The sequence below is a fragment of the Aethalodelphis obliquidens genome, unplaced genomic scaffold (genome assembly GCF_003676395.1).
Source record: "Aethalodelphis obliquidens isolate GAN/ISIS:26980383/991018 unplaced genomic scaffold, ASM367639v1 scaffold15, whole genome shotgun sequence".
In the NCBI taxonomy this organism is placed as follows: domain Eukaryota; kingdom Metazoa; phylum Chordata; class Mammalia; order Artiodactyla; family Delphinidae; genus Aethalodelphis; species Aethalodelphis obliquidens.
The window spans coordinates 11,443,219-11,456,310 of NW_020837959.1; the positions used below are offsets into that span (position 1 = coordinate 11,443,219).

Below are 13,092 nucleotides of genomic sequence, written 5' to 3' on the forward strand. Positions count from 1 at the left end.
AACTACTGAGCCTGTGCTCTAGAGCCCACGAGCCACAACTACTGAGCCCACGTGCCACAACTACTGAAGGCTGTGTGCCTAGAGCCCGTGCTCCACAACAAGAGAAACCACCGCAACGAGAAGCCCGCGCACTGTGACGAAGAGTAACCCCCGCTTGCTGCAGCTAGAGAAAGCCCGCGCGCAGCAACGAAGACCCAACGCAGCCAAAAATAAATAAATTTATTAAAAAAAAAAAAGAAACCAGCTTCTCTGTAATACCAAACACCCCCCGCCCCCCAATTGATGAGTCTGGTCATTAAGGGTTTTTAAAATTTAACTTATTTAGTTATAATTTACTGCATTTGACCAAGCTGTTATGTAATACATAATTTGGGGGTTTTCAAGGTAGCAGAGTGAAATTTTTATGACTATCAAAGGTCTACTGACATTTATAAATGTACATATATGACACTTTAGGAAACAGGACACTATGCAGTGACAGAGCTACCTGATGTCTCACCAGTTGCTAAGACACTGTCTCATTCGGAGCCCCAAGTGATTCCATTTAAAAGTCCCGACTGCCCATTCATTCAGACATTCAGGTTAGGCCAGACGTTATGTAAGGGTGTTGGAGAAGCAAAGATGACTAGCACAGTTTGAGGTTCTTGAGTCTGGTGGGCGATGCAGCAAGGTTTCTGAGTAATTTCCACAGAACTGCGTGTGTACCATGTGCTGCAGGAGGTGGGAGTGAGCAGCCCCGCAGCCAGGCGCAGGGGCTGCTACGTTAGGGAGTCAGAAGTAGCCCGCGTGTTGGAGGGTCAGAGACGGGCAGGAGAGGAGTCCAGAGAAGTCAGTACCGTGGGTCACCAAAGGTCAGGTCATGCTGAGGAGTCTGGACTTTATTCTCATGGCCGTGGTGGTGGGGGTCCTTGAAAGGATTCAAGCTGAGGCATGACGCTATTGATAAGTGTTTCAGAAAGATGACTGGCAGCTGTGCAGAGGGCTGGTTGAGGGAAGGCAGACATCCCCGTCAGGGAGGGTGTCACACTGAGGTTCACACAAGAGCCCCCTAAATCGGTGCGTTGTCATGGGGATGTACAGCAAGGAAAGTCCTGGACGGCACAGGGTGATGCTGTTGAGGGAAGAGAGAGAGACAGTTAAAGATGGAAACCTGGGCACCGGGCAAGGACTAGTGAAGAGGAGCTGTCAGAGAGAGGCAGAGAGATGTCCGTTTCTCTGCCCATATTAGGCTCTGTCCTTGTAATGTTTTAGTTTCTCGGGAGTTGTTTTTTATTAAGTCCCTCCAGAAACCTAAGTGGACATCTTTCTCTGGACCCTTGTCTTGTCCCATGCCCTATTTGTTTTCTTGATTATTAGTGCATTAAACATTGAGAATCCTCAGGAAACCGCTTCCCTGGAAATGGACTTGTCTGACCTTCATGGAACACTGTGGGTCTGATCTCTGCAGTGAGATGCGGGGAACGCCCTGTGTGGATTTCAGTTTCCAGCCTAGCTTGGAACTGAATCCTCTCAAAAGCTAGTCATCTGCTCTGAAACAAATGCATCTGCCAGATATTTGGAAAGGTTCCATTACTGCTGTGCTCAGTAAGTTGCAGCTAAGTTCCCAGCCTTGTCTAAAGTGAGGTTTAATATTGTGCAGGATACAAAACGTTTAATGTACGGACATGCATCCAAGGGGGTATTTCCAGCAGATTCAGAGGGACCTAGAGACAGAGGGAGGAGGTGTTGAGAGCCGTCTCTCTAGCAGGGAGCAGTTGAAAATCCACTTGGCGCAGTTGAGCACAATAAAAATTCAACCCAGGGCTTACTCTTTAGCTAGGGAGATGGGCCATGCCCGCCTAAGAGCTCAGTCTTACCCAGACCACCTGGGCTTTGATTTCTGCCACATCCACTTGCCTCCCTTCACTGCGCCTTGGCCCCTCCTACCCTCACTCCCCAGGCCTCAAGGCCCATCTTAGAGGTAAGATGGCAGGAGCATAGGAATCCCTTCTCTCTCTCTGTTCTGCAGCCATACCTACTGACCGATTACTGAGGAGAACCCTCTTCACCTCTTCTGTGTCTCAGGTGGTGCACTTTGGCCTCTCCTTCCTTCGGAGTTGTTCTGCTTAGGACACCCGAGGAGCAGCCACCTCTGAGCTTGCACTGTTTGTTTTCTGTCTGAGGGCGGACACTCCCTGCCCTGCGCTCCTTAGGACAGGAGAGATGGGGAGAGTCCTTGTAGATACGCACAGCTGGCTCAGGTTACAGCCCACCCACTTCTCTGGGATTTTGTCTCCAGCTCATTGTTCCTGTGTCCCAGGGGAAGGGTGGGCCTTTTGTTTCAATGTCTGAATCGTAAGTCCTATAAAATATGATATATTAGACACCCAGTAGATATGCATACTTCCCACCAGGAATTAAGAGGGTTGTTTTGTTATAGTTTAATGCCCATTGTAAAGTGATTAATAAAAAAAATGTGGTGCCTTATGAGTTGAGAGGATTAGAAAAATAAAGAAATGATGACACAAAAGAACATCTTCGTTAATACTAACGCCTGTATTTAAGTCTACAGAGTGAATCTTCCCTCCTTTTAATCCAGTTCCTTTCATAAAAACACATTAAAACAATTCCTTTCATTAAAAAAGTAAGTGGGGTAATATGACTATAAATCAAAAAAGATACAGCGTATTCATCTTTTTTCTGGATGTCTTTTAAGTTTTTAGTTTCTCACAAAGCAATTCGTAGCACTCATAATAAACCACTTGTGAGAGAGAGACTTAGAATTCCATGGAAGTATGGAGTTTTTAAACCACAAAGAAAACCTAGAGCTCCTAGAAAATTCTGGATTTGGAAAGTTAAAACTTTCCTCCAAGATTACACAGCTAATTAGAGGCAGAGCTCAGATGAGAACTCAGGTTTCCTGGCTCTCAAGTCCAACCTCTTTCCAAGATCACTTCTCAAATTCTTCCATAGGAAGTTTAATTAAATTATGTGCTTCACATTGCTTGTGGTTTGAAACATGAGCTTCTTGGTATCCCAGCCTCAGTGGGGTCAAGGTAGCGTGTTAGCCAGCACCCTACGGAGGAAAGACAGAGCCCTGGCCAGGTTGGGGGCAGGAAGTTCATTAGTAAGAGGGATTCCAAGTTAAAGCTAAAGAAACAGGGCCACAGCAGGCCATCAGGGAAGAGCAGTGAGTGGTGAAGAAGAGGGGCAGGACATGCCCGGAAGGCCCCGGGGTTGTGCCCAGGTGAGGAGACGTGGTACCTCTGTATGTTCCCTTCAGGGACCCTGCTTCCCTGGGCTGAGCATCCCGCATTCCTGATTACGGCTCATAGCCATTAAAGTGACCCCAGTTTTTGGAGGGAATCATTTCAACCAAGAGGAAAAAAAAAGTTTTTAAAATAAAAAAGGCTCTATTTGAAATTTGTCCTCCTAACTAGACTTGGAGATAGTCGTAAATTGTACCCTTTATATTCGAATCTGGGGGCACCTCTGCATTTCATCAGTTCATTCCATTTAAAAAAAAAAGTCCCATAAAGATTGGCCTAGGCTCTCAGGTGTCCATGCATCATTATATAAGTCCTTTAGAAGAGGATTTCACCTTTTTCTCCTCCTTTTGCAGTCCTAAGTTACCTTTTCAATTAGTCCTAAAATTTTGTGGAAGGCCTCATAAGAGTCACGCCCATACTTGGCCAAGGTAATTAAGGATTTCTGTGCGTCAAGCACTGCCAGTGTTTAACCTAAGAAACAATATTGACTGAAAATAATTGAATCTGTTATAGTTGCTAGAAGAAGGCTTTTATTTTTATTTTTGTTTTTTTGTGGTACGCGGGCCTCTCACTGTTGTGGCCTCTCCTGTTGCGGAGCACAGGCTCCAGACATGCAGGCTCAGTGGCCATGGCTCACGGGCCCAGCCACTCCGCGGCATGTGGGATCTTCCCGGACCGGGGCACAAACCCGTGCCCCCTGCATCGGCAGGCGGACTCTCAACCACTGCGCCACCAGGGAAGCTGGGCTTTAAATTGTATTTTGTATTGTGAGATTTATATCCCAAAGGATGTTTGAGATGCTAGCTATGTTTAGATTTAATTTTCAGATCTTATCACACTTCATAGTGTGCACTGTTTTTTTCCCCCTACCCCTTGCAGATGTACAGCTTTTTTAGTAGAATGGAAATAATTTATTTGCAAACAAAGGGATGGGACTGATGTTCTTTGAATGTCCACCTTGATGATGATTTATATAAGGTGGACACAGACCCCTCTTTTAGCAGGAATATGATTTTAGTTAATAGTAAAGTAGGAAAGAATACCACAACCATGAAAAAGAAAATTAAGCTCATATTTGAGAAGAGTTTTAGTGTTCATTGAGTATAAATCTGCAGGTACTGATTTGGACTCTGTTATAAGCCAGATAAATAAAACTACAGAAATTTAATGTGAATCGATTTGACATACAGTAGACTATTACCTGAATGTGACTTTTAATACATAAAATATATGGAGAAGTTAAACAAACCAGAATACCATTTAATAATGTGCATTGAGAACTAGAATTAATAAGCAGATCAGAATACATTCATTGGCTGTGTGTTCTCTGATTAGGAGAGTCGAAATGGGAATTATGATAAACAAGTGGGTTAGTGAGGCTAAACTCAAAGCAGAGGGAACAAGAGGAAAGACCTTGGCAACTGGTGACATCAAACTGTGACTCCTCATTGGAGCCAAGTCCAGGAGTCCCCCCAGTGGGTCACAGCCTGATGGATCCGAGCCTTTCCTATTAAATGATGACAAAGACATTGACAAAATTGCTTTGGTCATACAAGCCCTGTTCTTTCTGTTGGCTCATTCTTTCCCTAGTTAAAACCATTGACTAGGCTGTAGGTTGGTGCGGTTTTAGAGATGTTTAATTCAAGCTAATTAGAGTTTTAGGCAGTTTTTTCTTTGGCGTATATTTTTTTAATTCTAGGACTTAATGGGTTTGCTTTTTATGTGTATGCAAAAAACTAATCTCATCTATTATGACTTGATTTTGTTATTTTAACTTTCTAAGGGTAGGCTTATCTTCACATTTCTCTTCCTTTTTGTACTAAACACAACTTGTACTCATCCTGTACAGTGTAGCGTAAGCATCTTTGCCTCAGTGCACGTCTTCATCTTCTTGATGTCCACTTCTCCTCCCTGTCGGATTTAGACTCCCCTCTTAGACTCTTTCCTCTCGTACCAGCCTGTGCTTCTGTGTTCTTCTTTCTTACACCCTTCTGGTATTGGTGGGTGGTAATAAACACATGGATGATTGGTTTAATTATGCCCAGTGCTCTCTTATCTGTTAAAAGTCGTCTATCTTTAATGAGTAAAGTTGCTTTCTTTTTAAATTGAAAACGTAATGCACTTTGATCCACAATAATAAAAAGGTTTCATTTCCTATTTTTCTTACCTTAAAGGGGTGTTTGGAAAAGTGTCACATAATTAAAGTTTCTTGAGTTGGTAATTCCACTAGGAAAATTCTGTAATAAATTTTATTTCTTCCTAATGTTCTGATGGGGAATGAGCTGGAAATGACCCTAATAGTCCTATTTCTTGACCTGAGCCATTTCATGAACATTTTTAAAGTATGATAATTAGTTTCAAAAAATCGTGATAGACCCAAATATATCAAGATAAGGACGCAGTAAGTGGGGGTATAGAATGTGTCCTTCTTTGAAGTGCACATAATTTCTTAATTCCCCTTTACTGGTATACCTGATTCTTAACAGTTTTGACAATCGATGTTTTACTTTGAAGTTTTTTGAATAGATTATGCCTCCAGTGCCTACTGTCATTCATCTCTATGGCATTTCATGGAACAAGGTGTGTAAGAAGGGTCACCATTTGTGACTTTCACAAAGAAGCCAAGAGCCAGGGTGTTGAAAGCCCTCGTGGAGGAGGCTGAATGAATTAATAATAATTCACCTGTGAAGGACTTTGGTAGAGAACAGAGTTCCTTCCTTCTCTTCCTGTAGAATATGGAAGCCTTATTGTAAAAGTAGGTTTTAAGATTGCTTTCAAAGATGGTCACAGTGCAAGCAAAGAGTAAAGACAGGTGAAGCAGACACAACAGGGAGACAATACGGGCAGGAAATAAGATTATTAAAAAATGTATGCCCTGGAGTTCTTCCCCTGTGCTGGCAGAGGAGGGACCACAGATCTGACCCAAAGTTTCCTCCAATCTTAGGAAGAAGAAAAACAGATGGGACAGATGCTGGGAGATCCCAGCTTAGTAATTAGCCTCAGGAACCAATGGGATAGATTCTGTCAACAAGCTGGTTTCTTGTGTGCTGTTTTTATAACTATGATCTGTTAATAGTATCCAAGGATTACAGTCCATGGGAGAAAAAATCTAGAACATTCCTTCCTGAAGCCCAAGGCCTAGTTAACTCGAATTGACATTACAGTCCCTACACTACAGTGTTAATTAGGGTAGATGTGTTGCTGCCTAAAGTCCTGAGAGATTTTATTATTTAGAATAAGCATTTAAGCCTCATGAAACAGGAGCAGTTCTCAGTTACAGGAGGGAAGGTAGTGTTCACAGTCACAGATTCAGTCAACAAATATTAAGGACCTGCTACGGGTCCCACTGGGGATGTGGCAGTGAATAAGAACAGTTGTAAAAGGCAGTTAAGAGATGGATGTATAACAATGTGAATGTACTTAATGCCCCTGAACTGTACACTTAAAAATGGTTCAAATGGTGAATGTTATGTCTCTTTTACCACAGTTTTAAAACTGCCGCAATCCAGGCAAGTAAAAGGCAACTTCGTGGGACTAGATCAAGCACATGGGGTGGGGGAGTGTTAGGGTCTCTGAAAGGGGCCTCTTTCCTGCCTGGAGGGGTCCTTGAGCCCGTGATCCAGAAGGACTTGGGAGCCACTGCCCCCACCTTTTGAAGTTTAAGGAGCCAGCTGGAGTCTGGGGTCCACGGGGTGCGACTGCAGAGGAAGGGGAAGGGCCCCACTGCCCTGGGAGGCTGGCGCCTTAACGTCTTCACTTAACCGAGTCGTGTCCTGGTGCTTCCTTCACAGACGGCCATCCTGAGACGACAGGGGCGGTACGTATGCTCCACCATCCCTGCCAACGCACAGCAGGAAGCTCAGAGCTTATTTGTTACAGAGGTAATGTATTTCTTCTATGCCTCCTCCCCTTTTAAAAATTTCAGTGATATTTTCAAGAAAGTGTCAAAGAGGTAATTACATGTTTATGATGGAAGTTAGAATAGAAAAATAATAAGAAGTTTTCAGAGTCTGAAACTTGGACAGAAATGTCAACAGGGGTCAATTTGATGACAAAACATGAATTCTACAAAACTTATCTCATAGCCTTAGAATAGGAGTAACTTGTGAATGAACTCACTGGACACCTAGCAGACTTTGATATTGTTTTTTTGTGTGGTTTTTTGGCTGGGTTTTCTTTTTTTTTTACATCTTTATTGGAGTATAATTGCTTTACAATGGTGTTATATTGTTTTTAATGGAGACTCAGCACATGCATTTATGTATTCGTTGACTTCATTTATGTGTTTATACTTGTAATTTATTATCAAGATTAGTTCAATATTCATGAAGTACCAGGTAACAATGAGCAGAGCCTAACTATCCCTGATCAATATATGATTATTATTACTTTTGTTTGAGCATACAGAAAACGACTCTTTCGTTAAGGAGGAAAGAAAAATTATTGCTTTGAGATTGCTTGCTTGTTCTGTCTTGAGGTGTTTGTTTCTTCCTACAGGTGCCTTTAGATAGGATGAACGAGTTAGATGTTTTAATTTTGTTTCTTGAAGTGCTCCTTCATTTAAAAAATAATGTATTTTTATCCCCATTTTTCTAGTTGATATTTAGGAGCTAAATATGCCCATCAATAAATTTGCCCACTACAAGGAAGCTATGCTGTTCTAAGCGAAGGCCCATTACAATAACAACATTTAGTTTCACTGAGATTTTTGAAAACTTGAATGTATAGTTAAAATTTTTGAAGTGTGTTGTTCTCTTATCATTCTGAAAAGGTAACTTCTTGTCTTACCTCCTTTGCCACTCTATTCATAATATTAATGCAAGACAAACACAGCCAAATATGTTTACAGAGTCTCAAATGTTTATTTTAAAGCAGGACATTAGGCGAACTGTCCTGCAGCCTGTTTTCGTAAAGAAAGGTACACTGCGGCACAGCTGCACCCATTTCCTCGCTCACATATGCCTGTGACTACTTCACATTACAGCTCAGACACCAATGGCTGCAATGGACACAGTGTGTCCCTCAAAGCTGAAAATACTTGCTATCTGGCCTTTTGCAGAAAAAAATTTGTTGATCCTTGTTTTAAAGCATATAGTAAAATTATTAATTACTAATTCAGTTCTCCCAGTTTCTTAAAAAAAATATTGTGTTTGAGGGACAGCTCTCCATTAAGTTCTCCCATCGCTGCAGGCTGGGCAATAGCGACTTCACCCTGTGGGGCAGGAGCCAGCATAGCTACACCCTCTTGGGCCTCTTCCACCAGGGTGGAGTGCAACAGCACTTCCGCCCCGTACTCTTGTCCACAGGAGGATGACCTAATGGCTTTAAACAAAACAAAACAAAACTTCAAAAACCTTCCAGTATAACTTCAAAATATTATTGAATTTCACAAGTTTGAAAGGTCAGTCATGAAATCAGCCCAGTCAGATCCCTGTCTCTTTAGAGATGCAGTTCTCTGCGTACTGATTTCTGATTGAACCCCTTGTCTCCTAGACTTTCTACACCTCCAGAGGGGTGCGGGTTGCTTGCCTTGTTCTGTGCACCTGCCTTGGAATTTTGCCTGTGCCTGCCTTGTGGGTGGTCAACAATGGCTTATTAAATGAGTGAAGCTAGTTACTTAACCTGGTTAACTGTGTTTTTTGCAGTTCCTTATAATTTAAAATATTTAAACATTGTAATTATCTTTCTTACCCATTTTCCCTAAGATATTAAAAATCTGGGCACTCAGGTGTTCTGTTCATAAATGCACTGATTATGTACAAGTGTATACTTATTTATTTATTTTTAATTGGGCAGGTACATTTTATACTTCGGAATAGGTTTAATATCCTACAAGAGACTTTGGTGGTATGAAAGTTGAAGTTGAAGGGCTTGGTGAAAAACCAGAACAAAGATAATAGAGCATGTCCACAAGACTGTGTCATACATAGTCTGACCTGACTTAGCTATGCTAATGGACCCAGGGATAGGATGGGAAAACCCAAACCTACAGATAATTCTGAAGTCATACTGGTTTTGGAATGTGATTTTGAGTGTGGATGTCTGATGTTCTAAATGTGAAAATGCTTTGAAATTAAAAAAAAAAAAGCAATTATAAGAATAAAATGGTATTTAAAAACATTTGTAACTACTTAGCAAAGAAATTGAAAAGTTGTTCAGCTCCCACATCTGACTTTGTTTTTAACCCTTCTCTGCTCTTTATTCCACCTCAGAATGATAATATAAAAAACTTACTCTACCTTCCGTTCACAACCTTGCCGATAGAGTGCTTAATGTAGAGCCTGGCACAAGAGGCATTAGCTGTAGTTACTTTCATGACCTTGGGGTTTTGCTTCAGAAAGCCTTCGGGCATGAAGTATGAAATGGATAAAAAGGTTCACAGTATAAACAACAAAGTGAAGTAAACAGAATAGAGACTTTGTTCATGATGTTTCAGCCAGAGTCAAGTCAACTAGGTACGACTAATACATTTAACGACCTATGTTTTCACTTTATTCATTCATTTTTTGCCACACTGACATCTATATATGTGTAGTCTAGAGCTGTCCATACGGAAAAGCAAGTTTGCTGATGGAAAATAAATCAAATGCTTCACCTGTTGATTTTGACTCATTCATATTTGAAGATCTGGTGGAGGAGAGCTTATAATCTTAAGACTCTACACACTACTCAGTGGATCCTCCTGGACAGATGAATGAAAGACACCGTGCTGGTTGGTCGAGCTTGTCAGATAGCGAGGTAGTTTAATGCAGTCCGTGTAGGTTGGTGTCACTGTGGAATCTGGGCAACGGACTGCTCCATACTTTGTACATTTGTACACATGCACGCACACATGTACACGTGAAGAGATCATGGTGCCGCTGTGAATTGGAATCTAAATCTTTCTTCCTAATTACCTCACACTGTCCCTTATAAATAAAATGAAAATCTGAGGGCAAATGTATGTAATATTGACTAATGAGCAAGTTTTAATATTAGTAAATACTATGGAAGTATCTTTAGGTTCACACTTTCCATTTACTTTCATGTTCTTCTAGAAGCCCACATGACTTCTTAGGAGCCAAGTGGTTTTAAGTCAGAAACAGCACATTGTTATGTAAATGCAGCAAGAGGAGGTGAGGTTTGTCTCCTTGTAACATCTGCTTATCATCTGATCATGAATGACGATGACCTAAGTGACCCCTCTCCCAAGTGTAACGTTTCAGTGGTTCTTAAGCTTCATAAGAACCTCTAATGGTGGCATTTCAGGCATGAGAGGGTTGAGGGGAAAGAATTTTTTTGATATTGGTGTGGGTGTGCATTCATAAACTTTCCCAAATGTTTTCCAAAAGTCATCACATGTCTTTTTTCTTTTTCTCTTATGCTTTTTTTTTTTATGCTCTCCCCCCCTCCCCAAATAGTGCATCAAAACCTATAACTCTGACTGGCATCTTGTGAACTACAAATATGAAGATTACTCAGGAGAGTTTCGACAACTTCCAAAGTGAGTAAATGATCAGACCACACAAGATGGGGTTATACACACAGGGAAAGTTCTTTGTACTTGAAATGCCTAGGGAGATGTGTAACTTCACATGCAATCAGAGTGATTAGAGAAAATATTTCTAGATGGTTTGTGTGTATATGGGTTAGCTATTGTTTACAGGGTATTTGTTAATAGTACTCAAACCTGGTACTCTGGGAATTGGTAGGTGGTAAGAAACACATGGATGGTTTAATTATGTTCAGTGATTCTGCTCAGGGTACCACTGATGAAACAAAAACAGGTGAGATTTTTTTCAGTGAGAAACAGAAAACAAAATGTAAGTGTATTGAAATATGCTGAGGTGTGTTTTATCTTAAAAATAATATTTTGAAAAGACATGAAAAGCATTTTATATTGAACAAATTTTATATTTAAAAAATGTACATCAAAGAACAAGCATTTTCTCAAATTTCTTTACCTCCTTTAAAGTATTAACTCATTCTAAAATATACCAAAAGCAAGTGTGTTTAGATTGATGAGCAGTAGTTAAAGTAAACCAGGTATAGATAGGTCTTGCCTTGAGAGGGTATCTGTTATAAAATGGTACATCCTGAAATAACACAGTTGGCAGATTTTAGTTTATTATGAAAATTGAAAGCACATAATGATGGATTGTGTTTCAGAAGTAACCGTTGCCAATGAAAATTTTAATTAAGACCCAGTTAATAAATTTTTTTAGGGTTTGTTCCATCTATGAGTTTGAACTGTTTATACTATTCTCAGTGGACCTAGCTGTTTGTTTTTTCTGTTTGTGTGGTTCAGCCACTCCTTAAGAGCGTCCAGCCAACTTCCCAATTGCCTCTTTTTAAACCTCTGCTGAGAACACTCCCTTCCAGCATTGTCCAGATGGGTATGCTCCTTACTTCTATATGTACCCAGTACTTATCTGGGGACTTAATTCTTCCTGTTTGGTCGGTAAAGCTATCTTCACTGATACGTTTGTTCATGCTCTTCTCGTGACTGAAAGAGAACCGACCGGGGATTCGGTGTATTTTATACGATATACTTTTACTGCTGGTGGATTTTACCTCTTGGCGTTAATAAGTATTTCAGTTGTGTGATGAGAAGTAGACGAAGGTTGTAACAGTGATTAAGAACATAGACTCTGTAGTCGGCCTGCATCATCTACTTACTCTGCCCTCTGTAAGCCTTAGTGTCCTCCTCTGTTAAGTGGTCTTAGCACCAGTCCCCACCATCTAAAGGACTAAAGGAGGTAACACATGTGAAGTACAGCACAGTGCCTAGCACATAATAACCGTTTAATGACTGATATCGTTATTGTCCTGTTTTTGTTGTTAATACCATCATCATTAAGACTGTGGTTTCCAATCACTTCAGATGGAGTGACCTCATTTAAACTTCGTATTAAAAGTTATTCTACCATGTGTTTATTTATTAATACACTTTCCCATTTTTAATCTACGTAACTCCCAACAAGCCATGCCGTCTTGTCTGCCTGTCTTTTGGGAGCTCTCTAACTCTTGCATCACCCACTTTGAAAAGCAACTTCATCTGTTGTTTTTATTCTTTAGCCAAGTGGGCCAGCTTTGGATTTGTTAAATGCTGGTTCCTTTGATGGGGGAAGAAATGCAGCATCTCTTCATAGATTAGGTAATTATAAAACAAGATTCTTTCTTCTTTTTAAAGCAAAGTGGCCAAGTTGGATAAACTTCCAGTTCATGTCTATGAAGTTGATGAGGAGGTGGACAAAGATGAGGTAGGATGCTTGCTGGCGGATCGAAGGATTCATTTAGTTCACAGATTTAGAAGATTCATTGGAAAATTACCAACATTTAGCCAAAACAGGAATTGGAGTGTTCCTTGAAACCGGGGAGGAATTTTTTAAAAATGTATTGTTTGATTGATTGAAATAAGGTCTCTGTTTCAACTTGACTGCTTAGCATTGCCTGTTCCTCTGGTCCTTGTTTATTTGTTCTGAGATCATTTTCAAAGTCCTGGACAAGATTTGGCTACATTGTTAAAAGATCAAGATTACTTAGATCCTAAGTTGAGGTTGTTTTTCAGCAGGCTATTTGAAACAAACTGGCAGCCAGTAGATTTTAAATGGCTGTTTCTTCAGTGAGGGCTCTGAGTAAAGTAGATAGTACCCAGAACCTCTGAATTTAACAAGCCCACTCCCCCTACTATTGGGGGAACGGTTATGGCCAGAGAAGTGTATAAAGAGAGCCGGGCATTAAGGTGACCATGTCCACTGAGCAGGGAAAACCTACTAAAAAGTTAGTGCTGCCCATCTCTGCATTACTTACTCTTTCCTACTCAGTATTAGATGCCTAATTGTGAGTGTTAACAATGTCCATG

The 13,092-nt window shown here is 40.8% G+C and overlaps 1 protein-coding gene across 29 annotated transcripts in view; it reads left to right on the forward strand.

The window, feature by feature from the left end:
* DOCK9 (dedicator of cytokinesis 9) overlaps positions 1-13,092 on the forward strand; it is a 379,834-nt gene that overhangs the window by 238,470 nt on the left and 128,272 nt on the right. For 28 of the 29 annotated variants that reach the window (XR_003434662.1, XR_003434663.1, XR_003434660.1 and 25 more), the window contains 3 exons: positions 7,040-7,129; positions 10,649-10,731; positions 12,421-12,490. Coding sequence is in view for 24 of the 29 variants with exons in the window: in XM_027115927.1 (XP_026971728.1) it covers positions 7,040-7,129; positions 10,649-10,731; positions 12,421-12,490 (243 nt within the window). In the remaining 5 variants the exon portion in view is untranslated. Of the gene's footprint in view, positions 1-7,039; positions 7,130-10,648; positions 10,732-12,361; positions 12,385-12,420; positions 12,491-13,092 lie in introns of those variants that run through there. The other variant, XM_027115928.1, reaches the window with a different exon arrangement.